Consider the following 25070-nt stretch of genomic DNA (forward strand, 5'->3'; position numbering starts at 1 on the left):
ACCCAGTGCTCATCACAAGTGCCCTCCTTAATACCCATCACCCATCTAGCCCATGCCCCACCCACCTCCCTCCATCAACCCTCAGTTTGTTCTCTATCATTTTTTTTTTAATTTTTTTTTTCAACGTTTTTTAATTTATTTTTGGGACAGAGAGAGACAGAGCATGAACGGGGGAGGGGCAGAGAGAGAGGGAGACACAGAATCGGAAACAGGCTCCAGGCTCCGAGCCATCAGCCCAGAGCCTGACGCGGGGCTCGAACTCACGGACCGCGAGATCGTGACCTGGCTGAAGTCGGACGCTTAACCGACTGCACCACCCAGGCACCCCTGTTCTCTATCATTAAGAGTCTCTTGTGGTTTCCTCTCTTCTCTTCCTCCCCTCCCTCACCTCTCATATATTCGTCTGTTTTGTTTCTTAAATCCCACATACAAGTGAATCATAAGTTATTTGTCTTTCTCTGACTGACTTATTTCACTTAGCATAATACATTGTAGCTCCATCCACATTGTTGCAAATGGTAATATTTCATTCTTTTTGGTGGCTGAGTAATATTTCATTGTGTATATACACCACATCTTCTTTATCCATTCATCAGTCCATAGACATTTGGGCTCTCCTCATAGTTTGGCTATTGTTGCTAATTCTGCTATAAACATTGGGGTGCTGTACCCCTTTGAATCTGCATTTTTGTGTCCTTTGGGTAAATACCTAGTAGTGCAGGTCATAGAGTATCTATTTTTAACTTTTTAATGAACCTCCCTACTGTTTTCCAGAGTAGCTGCACCAGTTTGCATTCCCACCAACAGTGCAAAAGGGTTCCCCTTTGTCTGCATCCTTGCCAACACCCGTTGTTTCTTATGTTATTAATTTTAGCCATTCTGACAGGTGTGAGGTGATATCTCATCATGGTTTTGATTTGTAATTCCCTGATATCTTTTTTTTTTTTAATGCTTAGCCCAGCACTTGGCACATGGTTTTTCTCTCTCTCTTTTTAAGTTCATATATTTATTTGTTGAAGTAACCTTACGCCCAATGTGGCGGCTCGATTCACTACCCAAATGCCCTTCCTACTGAGTCAGCCAGGCACCCTCTCTTTGTACTTACCTTTTTAAAAAATATTTTTAATGTTTTTGTTTTATTTTTGAAAGAGACAGAGACAGAGTGAGAGTGGGCGAGGGGCAGACAGAGAGGGAGACACAGAATCGCAAACAGGCTCCACTGAGCTGTCAGCACAGAGTGGGACACGGGGCTTGACCTCATGAACCGCGATATCATGACCTGAGCCGGAGTCGGATGCTTAACCAACTGAGCCACCCAGGAGCCCCTGTACTTACCTTAAAGTGACTTTTAGAAAATTGAAAATTACATGAGGGCTTGCATGATGTTTCTATTGGGAAATACCACTTTAGAAAGAACCAGTGAGCAGGGGATCTTCATTTCCTTGTAGGAGCTAAGGACAGAGGTTGCGGAACTAAATTCCATGATCCCAGGCAACGTGCTGGCACCATTTCCTGGGTTTCTGAGAATCAATAGCAGAAACTGAACAGCCCAGAGCTGGGTGGGGTTGAGTCCCTGCCTGATTCCTTTCCATGTTCAGGCTCAAAACACGCCATCTTAAAACTTCTATTGCTATTATTGCCTTGGTAGAATGAGACCATAGCTGTTAGCTGGGCTTTAATTTGGGGACCACAACATTTTAATGACTGGGACATTCCAGGAGAAACTAGTGGCTGTGAAGATAGTCTTAAAATCAGTGTGAACTTAATTCTTCCACTTCTGCTCTTGCAAAGTTTACCTTAGGCCCAACGTGTGGTGGAAATTCACCCTCCAAGAGTCTGCTCTTCAGGTTTGAATCGTTTCCTCCAGCACTGCCTTGTTTTCGAAACGATTTGCACGCAGATTGCCGGAGGAGGATGCGAGAGGAAGCCCGGCCAGGCGAGGAGCCGGCCTGCCAAGCACATCTGGAAGTGGTTTCAGGGGCCGCCTCACCCCGCAGCCAGCGCAACGCCCCGATTCCCAGCTGCTTCGCGCAGGGGTGGAAGAAACCCGAGCCGCTCCAAAGTCAACGCAAGCAAAGGGGGGGGGGGGGGTGTTGGGGGCAGGGGCAGGCATCCTCTCTTGGAAACGTAATATTGGCCTCGGGGCTCTCAGCGCTTTGGGCTTTCCAATGGGATGTTAGCAGCAGCTGAAGCAGCCCGGGGGCCAGCCGCGAGCGGAACGCTCTGCCCTGCAGCTCTTCTGGACCGAGGCGCCCACAGCCTGCCCTCACCGTTCACCAGGTAAACAGAAACTGGCACGCCGCGCGGCGGCCTCTCCATTGCAGCCTGGCCGGCCTGCAGCAGCCGTTTATTTCGCTATAGACTCAAGGACGTAAATCTCGTTGGCCTGTCCAACGAGAACTTTTCTTACAGGAGCTCCCAGCCAATGTTTGTAGCATGCAGAGGGAACTTTTTCTTTTCTTTCCTTTCTTTCTTTTTTCTTTCTCTCTCTCTCTCTCTCTCTCTTTTTTTTTTTTTTTTTTTTTTTGCCATTGCAGCAAATCCAGGATACTCAGTGTGCAAGTTGTTCACATGCTGGCTGGACTGTTTTTATCCAGACCTGTGTTGAACCCCCTTGTCCAGTGTGATTTACTATTTTCATCATATTTTAAGCATGGAAATCAGTGGTTAGGTAGGATGGGATAAATGCTAGTATTTAAATGCAGGTACAGGGGCGCCTGGGTGGCGCAGTCGGTTAAGCGTCCGACTTCAGCCAGGTCACGATCTCACGGTCCGTGAGTTCGAGCCCCGCGTCGGGCTCTGGGCTGATGGCTCAGAGCCTGGAGCCTGTTTCCGATTCTGTGTCTCCCTCTCTCTCTGCCCCTCCCCCGTTCATGCTCTGTCTCTCTCTGTCCCCAAAATAAAAATAAAAAAACGTTGAAAAAAAAAAAATAAAATAAATGCAGGTACATTTCTGAGCCACAAAAGATTTCAAAATATATATATTTTAATGTTTATTATTTATTTTTTGAGATAGAGACAGAGTGTGAGCAGGGGAGGGGCAGAGAGCGAGGGAGACACAGAATCTGAAGCAGGCTCCAGGCTCTGAGCTGTCAGCACAGAGCCTGATACGGGGCTCAAACTCACAAACTGTGAAATCATGACTTGACCCCAAGTCGGATGTTTCGCCTAATGAGCCACCCAGGAGCCCCTGAGCCACAAAAGATTTAAATGAGCTGTGATTCACATTTTCAGAAGCTGTCATGGGAAGCTATTCATAGGTCCCCCATTCTAAAAAAGGAATTGGTAGTTGTGGAAGTCTAAGTGAGGCTTATTTATAAATGCAGTAATCATAGTGTTTGGGTTCAAAATGCTTTTTTAACATTCAAAAACTGTCTTGTGCTCACTTTATGAATGAATGTACACATTGGATAAGCCTGATATAGGCTGATATGCAACTTATGATATCAGTTAAGGAGGAATAGTTAAGGGGATGCCTGGGTGGGTCAGTCGGCAAAGCATCTGATTTTGGCTCAGGTCACGATCTCATGGTTCCTGAGATCGAGTCCCGCATCGGGTTCTGCACTGACAGTGTGGAGCCTGCTTGGGATTCTCTCTTTGCCTTTCCCCCAAGCACGCGCGCGCACACACACACACACACACACACACACACACACCCTCTCTCTCAAAATAGATAAATAAACATGAAAAAAAATTTACTTAAAAAAAAGGAATAGTTAACACAAGAGTAAGAAGAGAGAGAAAGAGGAAGAAAACATGATGCTATCTAAAACATGGTGGGGCGCCTGGGTGGCTCAGTCGGTTAAGCGTCCGACTTCAGCTCAGGTCACGATCTGGCGGTCCATGAGTTCGAGCCCCGCGTCGGGCTCTGGGCTGATGGCTCAGAGCCTGGAGCCTGCTTCCGATTCTGTGTCTCCCTCTCTCTCTGCCCCTCTCCCGTTCATGCTCTGTCTCTCTCTGTCTCAAAAATAAATAAACGTTAAAAAAATTTTTTTTTTTTTTTAAATAAAACATGGTGCTAGTCTTCTAGTTGTTTGGCCCCATGTCGTTAAATATCCAAAGTGACATTGGCTGGTTTGTTTTGTCTTTTCCTCCACGTGTCTTCACATTGCATTTCTGTGCAGGACCCATTTTGGGTTTCACATTTTTGTGTAGGACGCATTTTGGGTTGCACAGTGGACTCCAGCCCTGTGTCGAATGCAGGTACATGTGGGGCAGGGCAGCAGGGAGACCATGGGCTCTGGCTCCAGGTCACAGAGTCAAATCTGCGCGTTGCCACTTAACAAGCTTTATAAGCTTTGGCTCGGAGTAGTTACTTGTCTGTGCCTCTATTTCCTCATCTGGAAAATGGGAATTAAGTGACATCGTGTGTCTAAAGGATGTAACACAGCATCTGCAGAGTAGTGAGGCCTCAGGGAAGGTTAGCTTCTCAGGTGGTGCTGATGATGACTGTGGTGATGACGAAGTGACCACACGTCCTGTGTTGGGTGGCAGCCCAGCATTTGGCAGATTGTTCCCTCTGATAGTCCAGTCTCCCAAGTGTTCCTCACTTCCTCATGTTGTTTCTCCAGGGTCCTGCTTTCTTCCTTCCTCCCTTCAAACACCTCTCTTTCTTTTCTTTTTTCTTTTTTTTTCAGCCTGGCTCTTTTTATTTCTTCTTTGTTCTCTTTCCTTCCCGAGAGAAGCACAGCTCATTAAGCCATGGTTCTCATACTTTTCATTTCTCATTGCCAGGGAGCACGATACTAAATACTTCTTTTATTTCAGCATTTCCCAAAGAATGTTCTGAAGAACATAGTCCCATGGGGAAGATGCGTTCGGTGAACCATATCACACTCTGAGAAATCCCAAGGCAAAGTGGCATTTTAAAGGTCCTGAGAAGTCCTGCAGTAGAGAGATCTGCTTAAGGTTGTTTGACACAGAAGTTCCCAGTTGACCCCTGAACCGTTTTACCACATAACATTGATTAGCGCTTCTCAGAGCACACTCTGCAATATCCTCCTCTGGCCCCGTTTGTTTTCACTTCAGCTCCCCTTGTAGACGGACATCCTCCTTCACACCTCCCCTGGCAAACACCCAAGCAGACATGGTGTCCTTCCTTCCCTAGGTCAGGACATGAGCTCGATCGCCTGTGCCATATTGAAATCTAGAAAATCTGACCTGAAGCGGCCAGCTGGGATCAGCAGTTTTTCTGCAAAGGGCTGGAGAGGTGGCTGCGTGAGCCTCACGGTCTGCATTGCGCCTACGCAGATCTGCTGTTGTCGTGTGAGACTGGCCTTAGACAACACATTAAAGAATAAACCTGCCTGTCTTCCAAGAAGACTTTATTTACAAAAAGCCCCCCAAAAAACAAAACAAAACAAAAAAACAGTAATGGGCAGGATTTGGCACAGAAGCCAGAGGTTGGGGACACCTGCCCTAAGGCCACTTTGTGCAAGAATGCGTCATTCCAACACAGGAGAAAGCAGAACAGACCCTCCATGCACTGCACATTCTCTCCTCTGGCTCCCCTGTCTTTGGGTCCATCTTGAATAGACCTTTCATGCTAGAGCAAACAAGTAGAAAGGCCAGAGATGTTTTGTCAGAGGCCAAATTCCTGAGTCCCGATGTCCTTTCCCTTTTCTTCAGGTGAATCCCTGCTCTTGTCCTGTTCGTGGCTCTGTAGGTGGCATGGGTTGAGGCGAAGTGCTCTACTGGTTGCTTTATGCCACGCGTGAACCCCAGGGGTGAAGGTCCCGTGGGGTGAAGTTAAATCACGGAGCTTACGTCAGTTGCTTGACACAGGATGATTGCAATCAGCAATGGAAAGCGGTCGGCTCTGAAGATGGTTAGGAATGTGAGCTCAGAGCCAGACTGCCTGGGCTCTGCAGCTTGTTCATTGTATCACCCTCCCTGAACTTCAGTCTCCTCGTGGGTGAATCAGGGATAATCACTTTACGGGTCGTTGTGAGGACTGAATTAATGAACATATGTAAAGGTTGTTGTGTGAGTGTTACCTATTATTACTATAGGCTATTTAATTAAATCTGCAGCGCAGCCCCAATGTGCTCATGAGGTTTTGTAAATTGCCCAGGATCGCATCGCTAAGGAGTGGGGCAACAAAGCCTGTGATATTTCCACCCAGGTAGGTGCCCTGCCAGATTTAAATCACTCAACAGTAACTTGAAGGAGCCCCCTCTTTTACCTTTCCTTCTGGTTTCCATGTTCTTTCCTTTCTTTTTCTTTCTTTCTTTCTTTTACTTTCTTTTTCTTTCTTTTCTGGTGATGGCTTTAGATTCCTTCTCAATTTAGCAATACTGAAAGTCCTTACCAACTGATTAGAGCCGGCATGTAGAATAACACTTAGGGGCTCTGATTTTTGAAATATATTTCTGGAGTCCTTCCCACTTTTGCCTTTTCTTCCAAGGCGGAGCTCAGTCACTTAGCTACTGCCAGGTCTTAAAACATTCTTTCCAGATTTGGCCATGGGCCCAAACTCTTTGGCATCTGGTAAAATAGCTCCCTGTGAAAGGTCTTCAGGGACCCATTTTTATGATTTTTTTTAAATTTTATTAAAATTTTTTTTAATGTTTATTTCTGAGAGAGACAGAGCATGAACAGGGGAGGGGCAGAGAGAGAGGGAGACACAGAATCCGAAGCAGGCTCCAGGCTCCAAGCTGTCAGCACAGAGCCCAACGCAGGGCTCGAACCCAGGAACTATGAGATCGTGACCTGGGCCGAAGTCGGATGCTTAATCGACTGAGCCACCCAGGCGCCCCCTAAAAATGTTTATTTATTTTTGAGAGATAGAGCGTGAGCAGGGGAGGGGCAGAGGGAGATGGAGACACAGAATCTGAAACAGGTTCCAGGCTCTGAGCTGTCAGCACAGAGCCCGATGCGGGGCTCGAACCCAGGAACTGGGAGATCACAACCTGAGCTGAAGTCGGACGCTTAACCGACTGAGCCACCCAGGCACCCCCAAAAAATGTTTATTTATTTTTGAGAGATAGAGCGTGAGCACGGGAGGGGCAGAGAGGGAGACACAGAATCTGAAGCAGGCTCCAGGATCCAAGCTGTCAGCACAGAGCCCGACGTGGGGCTTGAACCCACAGACCATGAGATCATGAGCTGAGCCGAAGTTGGACTGAGCCACCCAGGGGCCCTTCAGATGCCCATTTTTAAACTTAATGGACATTTCTCAGGTCCAGACCAATTCCCTAAACTCTCCTTTTCTTCCTAGTCACAGGCCCCAGGACCTTGGCCTTTTTCCTCCGCCTTTTGAATGTGCCGCCATCCCGTCCCCTGCCCAGGGATTCTTCTCTCCAACACTGGCTGTGTGGCTCCATCTTTCTTCCTTCCTGTCTTGAGGACAAGCCCACAGACTCCTTAATGCCAAAGGCTTGGCTGTTTACTGCTGCAGAGAAACCACAACACAGAAAGTCACTCAGCCTAGGAAAGCTTACAAAGGACCGGGGGACACAGTTCCTAGGGCTTGTTGTTTTGACGGTGGGTAAAAAGCTGGTAAGAAGACCAGAGCCCTCTGCTTTCATTCCTCGACTAGATCCACAGTCCCTTCCTTCTGGCTTTTTTTCCTCAGTAAAGGTATGCTGCCCCCTTTCTTCCTGGGATTGAAGAACAGGGCAAGAGCCCCTTTCCCTTTCTTTCTCTCTCCTGTTTGTCACTCATTCATTCCACACACATTTGTTGAGGCACACAGAGGCGGGCAAGCCACAGTGCCTGTCCTCAGTCACCTCACAGTCTAGTGGAGGAGACAGGCACACTCATAATATTAGAACAGTTCTGAGTGCAGGGATAGGGACAGGAACGAAGATCAGGGGAGCAGCCAGGCAGGGTAATCAAGTAAGACTTCCTGAAGGAGGTGATGCCTGCATTGAGTTTTTAAGAAATAAGTAACAATCTACTGGGGAAAAGAGGAGAAAGGGCGTTTAAGGCAGAAGGGACTGCATGAACTGAAGTTCAGAGACAAGGAAAACATCGACTGGGTGTGGAGGACAGTGGATGGCTGGAGACAAAGCCTCAAACAGTTCAGCTTGGACAGAAGTCATGGCACGGAGGACCTATGGACATCTTAAACTCCAATCTTAACCTTCCAGTAGTGGATTTCCAGTGAAGGGCTTTAGGCAGGACAGGGACATTCAGAGTTGTGTTTAATTTTTTTTTTTAACTTTATTTATTTATTTATTTATTTTTAAAAGAGAGAGAGAGAGAGAGAGAGAGAGAGAGCAAGCATGAGCCGGGGAGGGGCAGAGAGAGAGGGAGACAGAGAATCCCAAGCAATTCTCTGTGCTGTTCGTGCAGAGTCCGACATGGGGCTTGAACTCATTAACTGTGAGATCATGACCTGAGCCAAAATCGAGTCGGGCACATAACCGACTGAGCCACCCGGGTGCCCCAATCTGAGTTGTGTTTTAAGTCAGGCAAAAGAATTCTACAAGACAACTGAACTTGATTTCTTAAAAAAAAAAAAATAAATAAATTTAGGTCATGAAAAATAAAAAGGCAGTGTGGGTGGGGGAAGATTGATTAAGAGTAAAAGAAACTAAGGATATGACAAGCAAACTATAAAAGATGATGTCACAATAATGGGAGAAATGTGAATATGAATTATTTATAAGATGTTATTACATTAATGTTCTTGTTCCTGGAGGTGATGATGGTGTTGTAGTTATGTAGGAGGACGCCTTTGTTTTTGAGAGATGCATGCTGAGATATTTAGAGGTGAAGCGTCATGGTGTCTGCCCTATATATGAGAGAGAAATAAGAAAGAAAGTAAATATGGCAACAAGTTAGCAATTGATGAATCTGATAGAAGGTATGTGAGCCCTAAGATTCATTCTTTCAACTTTTTGGTAGACTTGGATGTCTCAGGTAATAAGAAGAAAAGGAAAGTCGACCAAAAAATTAAAGGTGCTGGGTGGGACACCTGGGTGGCCCAGTTGGTCAAGCGTCTGACTTCGGCTCAGGTCACGATCTTGTAGTTCGTGAGTTCGAGCCCCTCGTCGGGCTTGCTGCTGTCAGCACAGAGCCTGCCTCAGATCCTCTGTCCCCCTCTCTCTGTCCTCCTCCCTCTCTGTCCCTCCCCCTCTCTTCCCCACCTTTCAAAAATAAACATTTAAAAAATAAAGGTACTCAAACTGCATGTAAAATTAGTGTAATGTGATTAGCAAACAACAAAAAGAGTCACTATGTTATACCGGTGATAGATTGCGGAAGGGCAGGGGGCAGAAATTCTGGAGGCACGAAGGCCAGGTGGCAGGTGATTGCAGAGTCGATGAGTGGGTAAGACGGGGCAGAACAGAAAAGGGATGGGCTAAGAACCTTTTAGGGAGTGAAACTGTAGGCGTTGGTGGAGTGAATGAGCCATCAGGGAGGAGGTGAAGGGGATGCCCAGAGCTCAGCAGAAGAGGACTTCTGGGGGGTGGGGGGACACCGATTTCAGTGGTGAACAGACGGGGTTTGGGGTGCTTGTGCAGCTCCACAGGGGAGGGGCCACGTTCCTCTCTTCAGTCTAGAAGTGGTTTTGAGGGTTTATAGTGCCGGGCACTTGTGCGAGACCCATGCCAGTGCACAATCAGGCATTTCCTGCCTTCGCGGAGCTTATAATCTGTCTTCGGGAGGCCGGACGATAAACCAGTGATGACACAGGCAGCTGCTGAGGGGAGGTGATACATGTATGGCTGGGGTGAGGAGCTTTTGATGAAGACTCTGAGGGACATGAAGGAGCCAGCCACATGGATATCTGGGAGGAGTGTTCCAGGTGGCAACAATAGCATTCCAGGTGGAGGGAACAGCAAGTGTAAAGGTTTTGAGGCAGGAGAATGTCTGGCAAGGAGGCCGGTGTGATCATGTGATATCTTGGAGGAGGTTATAAGGACTTGGGTTTTTTGCTCTGAAGGAGACAGGAGGCCTTGGAGGGTTTTGAACAGAAAATGACATAACCTGACTCCTATTTTTTTTTAAGTTTGTTTGTTTATTTATTTATTTATTGAGAGAGAGGAGAGAGAGAGAGAGAGAGAGAGAGAGAGAGAGAGAATCCCAAGCAGCCTCCGTGCTGAGAGGGCAGAGCCTGATACGGGGCTTGAAGCCACAAACTGTGAGACCGTGACCTGAGCCAAAACCAAGAGTCAGACGCTCAACCACCTGAGCCACCCAGGTGCCTCGCAACCCGACTCCTATTTTAATAGGCTCACTCTGGATGCTTTGTCGAGAATCAGCTAAAAGGAAACAAAAGCAGAGCAATTCAGTCAAAGAGTGATGGTGATTGGGCCACAGTAGAGGCTGCTGGGGGCAAAAATTCTGGGTATATTTTGAAGGTAGGACTGACAGGACTTGTCGCTGTCTGTATGGGCGGAGTGACCAACAGAGAGGGCTCAAGGATAACAGCAAGTTTATTTTTGCTGGGGCAATTAGAAAAATGAACTTTCCATTAACGGAGTTGGAGAAGATTAGGGGTGGTACACATTTGGGGGTGTGGATATCAGGAGCTCGGTTTTGGACAGGTGGACGTCCCCACGTGGATCTGCCCCAGGGGCAGTGCATTTTAGGAGTCAGGGTCCACAGGACGGGTTGGGGCCGTAGACAGTCCTTTGGGAGCTAGCAGCATGTAATGGGATTTAAAGCCGTGAGACGGGATGAGGCCTCCTAAGGAGGGAGTTGAGAGCGAGAAGAAATCAAACACGGAGTCCTGAGGCATTCCAACATTTAGAAGCTCAGGCAATAGGGGGAACCAGCAAAAGAGACCGAGGATGAGCCGTCAGAAAGGTCCCACACAGGGTGCCTGGGGGGCTCAGTCGGTCGAGCAGTTGAGCGTCCGACTTTGGTTCAGGTCATGATCTCACAGCTCATGGGTTCAAGCCCTGCGTCGGACTCTGTGCTGACAGCTCGGAGCCTGGAGCCTGCGTCTGATTCTGTGTCTCATTCTCTCTCCGCCCCTCCCCCACTCTGCCTTTCAAAAATAAATAAATGTTGGGGCGCCTGGGTGGCTCAGTCGGTTGAGCCTCCGACTTCGGCTCAGGTCATGATCTCACAGTTTGTGAGTTCGAGCCCCGCCTCGGGCTCTGTGCTGACAGCTCGGAGCCTGGAGCCTCCTTCGGATTCTGTGTCTCCCTCTCTCTCTCTGCCCCTCCCCCACTTGCCCTCTGTCTCTGCCAAAAATAAACGTTAAAAAAAAACCCAAAAAACAAGACCAAACAAAAAAGCAAAGAAAGGTTGCGGACAAGCAGGGGAGTGTGGAGCCTTGCGGGCTGTGCCCAGGACAGGATGTGCCCAGGACAGGACATGTGTAGAGAGAGCCGGCAGGTGATGTATCTCCCACGCACCCGGGCCTCTGCAGCACGGGAATGAGTCCTTTGGTGCATTTCTTCACACACAGGGACCGTGTTGACCCACAAGATGATGCTCTGCCCCCAAACATGCCGGTTTCTCTGGGCCCCAGGTCTCTGCCTCCTATTCTGCGGGGTCTTAGGATGCTCCCCAGCTGTTCCCTGAATCCCAAGCCCCTGAACTTCCTCCCATCAGTTTTCTACCTCTTTACAACTCTGATGCTCCTACCAAATCCATGTAATCGGCTCATATCTAAGAGCTGCAAATGTTTCGTGAGCACCTACTTGATCTTTTAGAATGCCTTTGACTGCAAGCACCAGAAACACCAATTCACAGCAGCTTACACAGAAAGTGCCACCATCAGACATGAGATGAAATTGCGAAGAGGGAAAGGATGCCAATCTTTACAACTTCATATTTAAAAATTTTTAATAAAACAGGCTTCCTTTTGGAAGTACATGCTTCTCAAAGACTCCACTCCTGCCTTCTATACTAAAAGCTGCTCAAAAGTTTCCTACAAGAATCTGCTTCAGGAATTTCTCTCCTTGGCTTGCTGCTGCCATGCCTTGCAATTTGATGTGCCGTTACAAGTTTCCTGAAGCCTCTTGTTTCATTTATTTATTTTGAGAGAGGGAGAGGGAGAGAAAAAGAGAGAAAACATGAGCGGGGGAAGGACAGAGAGAGAGAGAGGGAGGGAGGAAATCCCAAGCAGGCTCCACACTTTCCATGCAGAGCCCGCCATGGGGCTCCCTCTCAGGAACCCCGAGATCATGATCTGAGCCAAGATCAAGAGTTGGACGCTTAACGGACTGAGCCACTCAGGCGCCCCAACCTCTTGTTTCGTTTTAAAGGGATTTTCAAATTGGCAGCATGCTGGATGGGAGAAAGATGAGCCCCCTTCTCAGATGAGCCAGCTGGATGATCTTTCTGCTTCTAGCATGATCTCAGCCGTTACAGTAACCGAGCACTCAGGGGCAAGCAGTCCAAACTTGACTGACACCCCATCAGCACACAGTGCCATCACCTGCTTCCTGGGGTAGCCCGAATGGCCCTCGAAGGGCTCCAGCACCTTGCGGTTAAAGAGCATAGGCTCTGAAGTCAGAGAGCCCTAACTTCAAATCCCTGCCCTGCCCTTTAGTAGCTGTGTGATTTTGAGCAAGTTACTGAACCTTTCTGAGTCACAATTTCCTCATTTGAAACCTGGAGAGAACAATATATCCACCTGAAATGTGTAAGAATTAAAGAACATGGGGGCACCTGGGTGGCTCAGTCGGTTGAGCGGCCGACTTCGGCTCAGGTCACGATCTCACGGTCCGTGAGTTCGAGCCCCGAGTCGGGCTCTGGGCTGATGGCTCAGAGCCTGGAGCCTGCTTCCGATTCTGCGTCTCCCTCTCTCTCTGACCCTCCCCCGTTCATGCTCTGTCTCTCTCTGTCTCAAAAATAAATAAATGTTAAAAAAAAAAAAAGAATTAAAGAAGATGGTATACCTAAATGGTCAGCACAGATTCGGGTGCACATTAAGCTTGCAATAAACGGTAGCTATTATTGTCATCTGGCCCCTGCAAATCTCTCCCCATATGTGCACATGATTCTGGCCACAGGGAATGTATTTGTAAGGACTCTTGTTTGCAAGAAACTAAATGTATTGTTTTGACTAACAGGGTTGCCCAGGGAAGAGCTGGCATCAGGGGCTCAAGTTCAGATCCTTTTGACCTTCTCCTCAGTCTCTCTCCCCTATTACCAGATGGCCTTTCTTCATGGACTGGGGAGGAGGGGCCCTGTGGCCAAAGACCATTCTATGCTTACATCATCTTAAAGAGTTAGCTGAATGCATATCATCTAAAATCATAAGTGGATAAAAAGTACCTGAAATCAATATCCAAAGAATCCTAAGTAATGTGCTGCTTTGACGCGATTCTTTCCCAGGCGTTAAGAGGGGAAGAGGAGAAGGGCCAGTGCACATGCACCCTGGGTGTTCAGCCTAGAGCCTGGGAAAATAAAAAGGATGTTATAGCTGGTTCTTTACAGTGAATTAAAGACTTGAACCAAATTCCTATTGAAGAGTTTCCCAAGATCACTGCCAACAAGTTCTCACAACACTTTGATTCATGAGGGAACCCTGGGGTGCTTGGACATCCTCCCCCCTTCTTGCTTGCCTCCCGTAGGCTCTCTCTGTCCATGTTGCTGGTTTCTAAAGGTTATTATTCTGTTTGCTGACTGCTGCCTCCAGTCAAATGTCAAGTTCAGAAGTTCCTTTGAAGAACCGTAATTAAGAAGGCTCAACTTAATTTTAAAATAAACTTTGGGTTTTCAACACAAATTGTTATTTATAGCAAATTAACCTTTTTTTTTTTTTTTTTTTTTTAAGATAAAGGAAGTCAGTTGCCTGCTCCTGGGTGATTGGCAAAATGCTACAAAGAAGGGAATGAACATATAAATGTGACATAATTTTATTTTAGATTTCTAGGCTGAGCTGAATTTTTAAAATAATCTAAATTATTTTATAATCTAACTGTAATCTAAATTCTAATCTAGGGGCGCCTGGGTGGCTCAGTCAGTTGAGCGTGAGCGTCCGACTTCCGCTCAGGTCATGATCTCATGGTTTATGAGTTTGAGCCCTGCATCGGGCTCTCTGCTGTCAGCACAGAGCCTATTTCAGATCCTCTGTACCCCTCTCTCACTGCCCCTCCCCACTCTCAAAAATGAACTTGAAAAATAAATATAAATAAATACATAAGTAAATTCTAATCTATTTTTATAAGCTAAAATTCTAACAGCTAAACTTCATTTTCTTCATCAAGCCTATGTTGTTGTTTTTTTTTTTAACATTTATTTATTTTTGAGACAGAGAGAGACAGAGCATGAACAGGGGAGGAGTAGAGAGAGAGGGAGACACAGAATCTGAAACAGGCTCCAGGCTCTGAGCCGTCAGCACAGAGCCTGACGCGGGGCTCGAACTCACGGACCGTGAGATCATGACCTGAGCCGAAGTCGGACGCTTAACTGACGAGCCACCCAGGCGCCCCTCAAGCCTATGTTTTTATCCTCTGTTTCTCTTTATGCCACTGCTTATTCTAATGAGTATAGAAAGTACTGTAATAACCATAAAGATAAATTGTGAACCGTGAAAGCCAGGAAACAAAGTTGTTACATGCATTTTGAGGAAAAGGGTGTGTTAGCTTCCTTGGATTTCAGAGCACAAAATACTCCAGAATCCTGTGCAAAGATAAGATTTGAATTTGGGGAAACGTTCACTTGACACTTTTTCATGATGTTTCAGCCCTTGTTTTGCCTCTGTGTAAGCAGGGTGCTACTTTGAGAACATTGTGGAATGTTTGAGTTTTTAGCCACTGACAGCTGTCCAGATCTACAATCGTGATAGAAAGCGTAGGAGAGAATCCTAACCTTCTGCTGAGCCCTCTCTCCTTTCTTTGGGACACACAGACCTCAAGATTCAAATGCCTTGGCAGATCTCAAGTGTCCTTTTGGACACTCCGAAATTGGAATGAATTTTAACAAAAATGATTAGTTCGGTGGAAAGGACTGTCTTCCCAACAAATGGTCCCGGAACAACTGGATCTCTATATGCTAAAAAATTAACCCACAACTCACGCCATATGCAAAAATTAACTCAAAATGTAGATGTAAAATATAAAACTACAAAACTCTCAGAAGGAAACACAAGGGAAACTCATCACGGCCTTGGATTAGGCCAAAAGTTCTTAGACATCACATGAAAAGCATGATCCATAAAAGAAAAAAAAAATTGATGAATTTGACAATATCGAAATTAAAAACTTTTGCTCTGTAAACTTCATTGTTAAGAAAATTAAAAGACAAGTCATGTCCTGGGGAAAGTATTTTTCAAATCACATATCCAACAGTGGACTTATCCCCAGAACATATAAAAAACTCTCAAAACTCAAAAGGAAGAAAAGCGGTGATCCAATCAGAAATTAGGCAAAAAGCAGTGCCTGGATGGCTCACAGTCAGTTAAGCGTCTGACTTCGACTCAGGTCATGATCTCGCGGCTCGTGAGTTCAAGCTCCATGTCAGGGTCGGTGCTGACTGCTCAGAGCCTGGAGCCTGCTTCAGATTCTGTGTCTCCCTTTCTCTCTGCCCCTCCCCCACGCATGCTCTGTCTCTCAAAAATAAATGAAAACATAAATAATTTAAAAAAAGAAATTAGGCAAAAGATTTAAGCAGACACTTCACCATTGTATTAGCCAGAGTTCTTCAGGGAAACAGAGCCAATAGGATGTATACGTATGTGGAAGAGATTTATTATAAGAAATTGGCTCATGTGATTATGTGACCGACAGACCCAAGATCTGCAGTGTAAGGTGGCACACTAGAGACTCAGGACAGCCGGTGGTATTGCTCCAGTCCCCTTCTGAAGGCTGAGAAGCAGGAGGAGCCGTGAAGTGGCTCCGGTCTGATGGCGGCAGGCTCAAGACCCAGAAAGAGCATGTGTTTCCGTTTGAATCTGAAGGTAGGAAAAAGCCAATGTCCCAGTTGAAAGGCAGTCAGGCTGGAGAATTTCTCTCTTAACTCGGGGCAAGATCAGCATTTTTGTTCTATTCAGAACCTTAACTTGTTAGATGAGGCCTACCGGCATTAAAGAGGGCAATCTTCTTTACTTAATCTGCCTCTTTAATATTAATCTCATCCATAGGCTCAGGTCCGTTAAGAATCTAGCTTTGACTCAGGTCACGATCTTGTGGTTTGTGAGTTTGAGCCCCTGCGTTGGGCTGTCTGCTATCAGTGCGGGACCAGCTTCAGATTCTCTGTCCTCTTCTCTCTCTGTCCCTCCCCTGCTTGCACTCTCTCTCTCTCTCTCTCCCTCTCTAAGAATGAGTAAACATTAAAAAAAATAATATTAATCTCATCCAAAAACATTCTCATAGGAACACCCAGAATAATATGTGACCAAATACCTGGGCACTTCATGGCCCAGTCAAGTTGACATGTAAAATTAACCATCACAAACATATACAGATGGCAAATAAACACATAAAAAGATGTTCAACATGAGTAATTGTTAGTGAAGTGCAAATTAAAGCCATAGTGAAACATGCCTTATTAGAGCAGCTAAAATAAAAAAAATACAACACCAAGTGCTGATGAGAACGCAGAGCAACTGAGACTCTTTTACATGGCTGGCGGGAATGCAGAATGACCCAACCACTAAGGAAAACAGGAAATTTCTTATAAAGTTAAATACACATCTACCCAATGACCCAGTAATCTAAGTATTTACCATTGAGAAGTGAAAATTTAAAATCATACAGAAACCTATAAATAATAGTTTACAAAAGCTTTATTCATGATAACAAAACGCTGGAAATAACTCCAATGTCCTTCTGTGGGTGAATGGATAGACTGTGGTACATCCATACAATGGAATACTACTCAACAATAAAAAGGAGAAAGCTATTGATACACTCAGCAACAAGTATGAATCCCAAATATATCATGCTAAGTGAAGGAAGAGAGTCACAAAAGGTCGTGTACTGTATGATCCTTTTTTAAAAATTTTATTTATTTTTGAGAGAGAGAAAGGGGAATACAGAGAATTCTAAGCAGGTTCCACACCATCAGTGTGGAGCCTCATGTGGAGCTCGAACTCACAAACCATGAGATCATGACCTGAGCCAAAATTAAGTCAGATGCTTAACTGACTGAGCTATCCTGTATGACCCCATTTATATGCCATTCTGGAAATGGCAAAACCATAGGGAAAGAGAGCAGATTGGTGATTGCCAGGAGCTAGGTGTTGGGAAGGGTCTACCTACAAAAGGATAGCACAAGAGAATTCTTTGGAGGTGTTGAAATCGTTCTCTATTTCATTTGTTGTGATTAGTATAAGAATTTATGCATGTGTTAAAATTCATTCTCTGAAGAAGCAGTTGGCTTCTTCTGTTAAAAGATGTTCCTGGGGGCACCTAGTTGGCTTAGTCGGTTGAGCGTCTGACTTTGGTTTAGGTCATGATCTCGCCGTTCATGAGTTCGATCCCCGCGTCAGACTCTGTGCTGACAGCTCGGAGCCTGGAGCCTGATTCAGATTCTGTGCCTTCCCCCTCTCTCTGTCCATCCCCTGCTCATGCTCTGTCTCTGTCTCTCAAAGATGAATAAACGTTAAAAAAAAAAAACAAAAGATGTTTTTCCTGGAATACGTCTGGTTGATAGGCCTCTTAGAATTTGCCCAGAATTTGTCTCATGCAAAGGCAAGTGCTCTGTGTAAAAAGTTGGACTGGTAGCATCTTTGTGTGTGTGTATGTGTGTGAGTGCACATACACACACACCCTTAGAATCTCCTGTACTTAACTATTTGTTTGAACAGATAATCCATGCACGTGATTCAGCATTCTATAGGTGCAAAGTCTTCTGTTTATTAGAACATATCAGTTGGGTCTGCTCCAGCTTTTACAGCTGGGGCCCATTTTAATTGTTCGGCGCCGAGGGCCATGTTGGTTATTAAATACGTGCAGTATAAGCCTTGAAAGAATATCAGGTGAAAGTCCCCCTCTGTTTTGTATCTTGGCCCCTCCTTTAGTTTCTGTAATCTTCAATATAGAGGCAGAGGACATTTCAACATTGGCCTATATGACATTGCCAGGATGGGCATTTTAATGACCCTTAACAGTGTATGGCAATGCAAGATAGGAAATCTTATCCCAAATCTGTCTCTGGCATCCCTCCAGCCTTCCTCCCAGGGCTTGCTTTTCCATCCATACTCCTCTGTCCCTGCGCATCAGCCTGCCCCTCTCTGATGTTTGCCTGGGACCAGGTTCTCACCCTGCCTGTCACCTGGAACATCATGTCGGGAACCAGGGCGAATGAAAAGCCTCAGGACAAACCAGGCAAATGTGCCCAGGGCAGCAGTTTTTCTAGGTGATAAAACAGCACAAATGTCATCTTAACCCAGATGTCAGCTGAGTCTACCTTGCCCAGGGGTCTAACCTTCCACCTGGGGTGCACAGACCCTCACGGTGTCCATGGATACATTTCAAATGATTTCATGTACTTAGATGAGAGAAAAATCATAACTTTATTTTCACTCACCACTGAGTGGAGGTGGGCATTTCCTCGGCCAGCAGCCATAGATTTGGAGATTCAAGTAAAATGGACTCACCTTGGGGCGCCTGGGTGGCGCAGTCGGTTAAGCGTCCGACTTCAGCCAGGTCACGATCTCGCGGTCCGTGAGTTCGAGCCCCGCGTCAGGCTCTGGGCTGATGGCTCGGAGCCTGGAGCCTGTTTCCGATTCTGTGTCTCCCTCTCTCTCTGCCCCTCCCCCGTTCACGCTCTGTCTCTCTCTGTCCCAAAAATAAATAAAAAACGTTGAAAAAAAATTTTTTTTAAAAAAAATGGACTCACCTTCCCCCATCCAATATCCCCTCCAAAATCCTCATGACTTCCTGACAGCTTACATTCTCCTACGTTCAGAGTCCCCACAGAACTTCATCTCAGTTGCGTCTCTCCCTGCTTCTCCACGTCCAGCATGGGGAACACGGCCCCCTTTCCTTGATTTCCCCCGAACACACTGATACGTGTGTTTAGACCCAGGGGGGAAAGCAGACTGGCGACAGGGTGGGGATCAGGAGATGTCGAGCATGGAGGAAGACTATGGACTGAATATTGGGCATCTCAATTCTTGGAAAGTCCTTGGGGGGCATCTGCCCCACGGCCAGATGTTCTGATGAGCAAGGGGCAGCCTCTGCTATGGGATCTTTCTCCTTCTCACATAATAATCTTGGGCTGCTGCCAACCCCAGGATTCCAGTTGATCATTCATTCAGACTCATTTCACATGTTCCCGCTCTCACCCCTGCCCACCCCATCCGTGCATGGAAGTCTCTGACTTCATAATAACAAAGACTTTTCTCCCTGAGGGGACCTCTGCTAGCAATGAAAGGAGCCATTATTTTCCCTTCGTTCTTGGACAGTTTACACAAATCTGAAGGTAACTCAAGAAATGTGTAAATATTTTGGAGCTCCTTATGGCTGACTTTGAGTTCCACCCTGCTTTACCATCAGAATATCTGTGGAGATGTTTGAAAATGTTGCTTTGGGACTTTAATGAAAACAAAAGCTGATAGAGGGAACTACACGCATATGAAATAAAATCCAAACTCCTTTATAGACAACACGGTTTGTCTCCAGCCTCATCTGGCCAGTCTCTTGTTTAGTCCACTATGTTCCAGCCATACTGAACTTCTCGCAGTACTTAGAATACCCAGAGCTCTTTTTAGCCACTGGGCCTTCACACCTGCTGTTTCCTTTCCTTTGCACTTTGCTCTTTCCTTCTGCCTTCTCTCCATGGGCTCCTGCTCTTCTTGGAAGAACATCTTCCCAATGAGGCTTTTCTTGATTTCTTTTCCTGATACACTCCTCACCTCTACTGATCTGTGTCCCAGAACTTCTGTTGTTTCCTTCATATCTCTTACCATAATCTATTTTATTTGTTACATTTTAGTATCTGTTTTCCCCACAGGATTTAAAGCCCCATGATGGTAGGGACTGGGACTGATTTGTTCATTGGTACATCCTCAGTACATAGCACAGTGCTGGGCTATTAGTAGGATCTCAATAAATACTCATGGAATGCATGATTGAATTTAGTGTAAGGTATAGTTCTGTTTCCACAAGGGATCCCTGAAGATGTGAAAATTTCCTTATCAAAGGAATGAAATTATGATAGCTGAAAATATGCAAGATTATCTATTGGGGGCCCTTTGGACTGTTCGTACAGCCAGAGAAATTAATTTGAAGGGCTGACCTATACATCTAAGAGATACTTTTTTCCAAAGTTCTAGATTCAGAACGGTAAGGAATGATTGCCCAATTTGCCACATATCAGATACTCAAAGACACGATCCTTAGTAATTGTATGATGACTTTGGGGTTGATTCTGTTCTACAAAAATTTTTATTCTTTAATCCACAGGTCACAGCTTTCGTCTGCGTGAACACACATGGCTTTGTTACGAAAAAGTAAGATTACACTTTTGACAATCATGATTATTAAAAATAGATATTTTAAAGGACTGTTTTTTTTTTAATTTTTTAATGTTTATTTATTTTTGAGAGATAAAGACAGAGCGCGAGAAGGGGAATGACAGAGAGGGAGACACAGAATCCAAGACAGGCTTCAGGCTCTGAGCTGTCAGCACAGAGCCTGACGCCGGGCTCAAATCCATGAACTGTGAGATCATGACCTGAGCCGAAGTCAGACGGCTAACTGACTGAGCCACCGAGGTGCCGCTTAAAGGACTGTTTTGATGCTGAGTCTTGAACTGTCTTATTTTTGAGATCTTTGTTTTCACGGCTGGTTTTCCCACAGGCAGAGTTCTTGGCATCATCATTTCAGGATGATTCCTGTGGAAAGTTGTTAAGTATTTTATCCACAGGTGGATTCATCATGAGAAGGGGCAAACATTTCTATAAAACTTAACAAATAGAATTTATTTTCTCACTTTAAATAAATATTCATGCTCCTATCTAATTTTAACACTTGTAATTTTGTGTTCCTATTCTTAATATCGATTGATTGATTCATGTAAGTAATCTCTACACCTAACATGGGGCCCAAACTCACAATCCCCACATCAAGAGTTCATGTTCCACTGACTGAGCCAGCCAGGTGCCCCTTGTGTTCCTATTCTTAAGAGTCACCTTAAATTATATAATCTTCAGACTCCATCAAAACCTGAATTTGCCCTTGATTTTAGGTCTAGTAGTTTGTGAACCTGGGATGAAGCGTAGTAACCTAATTGTGTGACAGTCAGTCTCAGGGTAGAGCTGCCTGAACAAGCAGATGAAAAGACAAGATACGCAGTTAGATTTGAAGTTCAGATTAACTGTGAATAATATTTTGGTCTAAGTATATGCAAAATATTGCATAGGGCATACATATACTAAAAAAGAGTCAGGTGATAGAAGACTTTGAGTTGCCTCCCCAACTGGCTGTGGCAGATGAATATTTATCAGACATATCGATAAACTGTAGGACTTTCTTCCTTATCTGCTATTTCTCTATAGTTTTGTTTTAAACTGAGTCTCGTATCTAGTTTCTCTGGCTGAATCTCACAGTCCAGAAAGGCAGAGAGAAGCTGGATGTAAGCACAGTAGAATCATTGGGCCTCAGAATGTAGCTCTGGAAGACATCTTGTGAAGACTAACTCCTTCCTTCTACAAGAGGGAAGACAAAGGCCCAGGGGCCAGAAAAGAGATCAGTATGAGGACAATAAATGTAAATATCTCGATGCGTAAAAGCAGTAAATGATAGGGGTGCCTGGGTGGCTCAGTCCGTTAAGTGTCCGACTCTTGATTTGGGGTTAGGTCATGATCTCATGGTTCATGAGTTTGAGCCCCTCATTGGGCTCTGTGCTGACAGTACGGAGCCTGCTTGGGATTCTCTCTCTCCCTCTCTCTCTGCCCTTCCTCACTTGTGCTTTCTTTCTCTCTCAAAAATAAATAAACTTAAAAAAATAGTAAATGATAATACATAACAATTATAAAGTCTTTATTAGGCCTACATTGCCTTTGTTAACTCTCAAAACCCGCATGTGAGACAATGATTATTACTACAATTACAATCCTCATTGAGCAGATGAGCAAACTGAGGCTCAGAGAGATTCAGTAACCTGTCTAAGGCCACACAGCTAAGAGGTGGCAGAAACAAGATTTGAGCCTGACTTGAAATCCTGGCCCTTTCCTCTCCTACCAACATTTTCCAAACTTCAGGTGATTGTGCTCTATGTATAGCAATGCACCACCTTCTCAATTTTTCATCATCTGTGTTTCTTCTGTCCTACGCATGACTTAACTGTTTCCTTAAATTGACTCATTTAAAATTTATGTGTACTTTATAATAGAAAGTGTATATCCTGGGGCGTCTGGGTGGCTCAGTGAGTTAAGCATCCAACTTTGGCTTCGGTCATAATCTCATGGTTTGCAAGTTCGAGCCCCATGTTCGAGCCCCATGTGCTGACAGCTCAGAGCCTGGAGCCTGCTTTGGACTCTGTGTCTCTCTCTCTCTCTGCCCCTCCCCTACTAGTACTCTGTCTCTCTTTCTCAAAAATAAACAAAAACATTAAAAATTGTAAAAAAAGAAAGTGCATATCCTTATTGCTAATAGAATAAGCTATCTCCTATCTTAAAAAGAAGACGATTATACACATATGTATGATTAGAACAATGTTACTCACTTCTGGGTAGCTTTTGTTACCTGCCTGCACGTGAAATTAAAACTAACTTCTCATGTTGTGACTTAATGTTACTTAATGCCATGGTCACAAACCTCCTAAACCATCTCATGTACAATCAGTGGTATGTGCTCCGTACTCAGGAAAGCACTGTCCTTTATCGCTCTATTTCTCAGTCGTTGCCAAGGGTAAGTGGAACAGATGGTCCCGGATGCTTAGAACTGGAAGAGATATTTGGACCTTCCGTCCTCTTACTCAGGGCAAGAATTTGTTGTATGTCATCCTTGACCAGTGTTCGAGTGAACTGAGAACACATACTCGTAGTAAGTACTGGCTCATCGTAAGCTTTATATAAATGTTGGCTGTTCATTGAAACCAAATGTTCATGCACAGAAATTGGCTCCAGAGGCAGCCTCATGTCGGCATTAAGGTCGTAGCCTCTGCCATCAGGCTGCCTGGGAGTAGCCCCCCATCCTCCTTAAGCTATGTCTCTGTACCCTTGAGCTGCAACAGCATCCCAGGTTAACCCTTTATTCCGCATGCCATCTGCTGAAAGAAAGGTCCCAGACCACCGCTGGGATGTTGGTTAGGGAAGGCATCTGCTCATATGACCATTCTAAACTTTCCCGCAATTTCAGCTTGAGAGGTTACACCTGAATGTGTTTCTGGTTTTATTTCAGTCAATCAGGTGTTGCTGTTCCTTCTGATTGTGACCCTCTGCGGAATTCTGTATAAGAAAGTTCATAAGGGGACTGTGCTCAGGAACGAAACAGGTACGCTGAGTGAAACAAGCTGGGCCCCGAAAGACAAGTACTGTGCGATTCCTCTTGTATGAGGGACTTTGATAGTCACAGTCACCCAGACAGAAAGTATGATGATGGTTGCCAGGGGCCGGGGGCGCGGGGATGCGGAGTTCTTGTTTAACGGGTAGAAGCTGCAGTTGTGTGAGTTTGTAAAAGTTTTGTAAGTTTGACAAGAATTATGGGGATGGGGCCGTGGTGACAGTAGTACGACAATGTGAATGTATTTAATACACCAACTGTGCATTTAAATAATGCTTAAGATGATAAATCTTAGGTGTTTTTTACTACAATAATTAAAAAAAAAAAGAATGGAGCAGGTAAATAAGCATATAACCCATCAAGATGGGATGCCTGGGAATGTGATTTAAATGTGTTCCTTTGCTTCCTCTCAGTAGCTGGTTCAGAGACAGGCAACCATCTGGTCAGCTCCCAAGGACCTGCTGGTGAGAATATCCACCCAAGGCCAACTTTTCAATGATCTACAATGATCGGTGCTACTCAAACTTCAGCACATAGAAGAATCAGTTAGGGTTTGTTAAAACACGATACTCGGACCCATCCCGAGAAATTTTGAGTCGGTAGATTTGGGGTGGGGCCTGAGGATTGCACGCATTTGTGATCCGCTCCCAGTTGATGTTGACGCTCGGTTCTCAGACCACGCTTCGGGCGACTGGCTCTGTGTCCATCCTTGGAGGCTCCCAATAATGCTGCTTATGCACATCACCTTCTGTCCCTTCTCCCCACTGATTCATTCCCACTGCGGCACCAATGGCCTCAGAACCCGCAGCTGAGAAAAGATCCTGCATTGACCCTATGACCTCTTCCAGCTGTGCTCAGGACCCCGATTTCCCTCCTGAGGGGTGGGTTGCTTGAGATGCCACCTTCACAACCTCTAAACACACAGAGTCATCCTTCATAGAAATTAAGAAGTACTGTAGTCTGTGTATTATATTTTTAAATGGTTTCTTTATTTATAAAGATTTTATTTTTAAGTAATCTCTACCCCCAATGTGGGGCTCCAACTTGCAACCCTGAGATCAAGAGTCGCACAAACCTTTGACTGAAACATCCAGGCACCCCTATTTTTAAATAATTCTAAATAATTGTAGTTTTATATAGTCTTGCAAATACATTTATGGAAAATACAGAAGAGAAAGATATTACCTGTAGCTATATCAGCCAAAGACAAACATAGTTAATATTTTGGTGCATTATATACATTCATTTCATACTTTTTTTTTTTTTTTTTAAGCCAGAGGCTTTAGGCACTGGACCCACAACAGTGAGAAAAACAACGTCCCTACTCTCACAAAGCTGACTTATTTTAATTTAAAAATTCATTTAAGAAAAACAGTTAAGGGGAGCCTGGGTGGCTCAATCGGTTAAGCATTTGATTCTTGATTTCTGCTTGGGTCATGATCTCACAGTTCACAGGATAGAGCCCTGGTCAGGCTCTGTGCTGATAGTGTGGAGCCTGCTTGGGGTTCTCTCTCTCTCTCTCTCTCTCTCTCTCTCTCTCTCTCTCTGCCCCTCTTCCCCTCTCAAAAATAAATAAATATACTAAAAAGAAAAACAGTTAAAAACACATAAAATCTGGTTTAAATAAACATAAGGAGCATCCGGAAAGAGAATGATTTCCACATAAAGATGGGCATACAGATTTGCCCAGGGCATCATTCTTTGTAGTCCCACTGGAAACAATCCACATGTAAATCAATCAGAGATTAGATAAAATGTAGT

General features: G+C 45.1%; 1 protein-coding gene across 3 annotated transcripts in view; it reads left to right on the plus strand.

Annotated features, from left to right (window-relative positions):
- The first annotated feature begins 1664 nt into the window (after positions 1-1664).
- The window catches only part of GLT8D2 (glycosyltransferase 8 domain containing 2), a 45245-nt gene continuing 21839 nt past the window's right edge, over positions 1665-25070 (plus strand). Inside the window, exons 1-4 of one of the 3 annotated variants that reach the window (XM_058741576.1) lie at positions 1665-2280; positions 7220-7485; positions 20268-20314; positions 23208-23300. In XM_058741576.1, the coding sequence (XP_058597559.1) occupies positions 20296-20314; positions 23208-23300 (112 nt within the window). In that variant the 5' untranslated portion in view covers positions 1665-2280; positions 7220-7485; positions 20268-20295. Of the gene's footprint in view, positions 2281-6101; positions 6125-7219; positions 7486-20267; positions 20315-23207; positions 23301-25070 lie in introns of those variants that run through there. The other 2 variants (XM_058741575.1, XM_058741577.1) reach the window with 2 other exon arrangements.

This window comes from Neofelis nebulosa, chromosome 8 (genome assembly GCF_028018385.1).
Source record: "Neofelis nebulosa isolate mNeoNeb1 chromosome 8, mNeoNeb1.pri, whole genome shotgun sequence".
Lineage (NCBI taxonomy): Eukaryota > Metazoa > Chordata > Mammalia > Carnivora > Felidae > Neofelis > Neofelis nebulosa.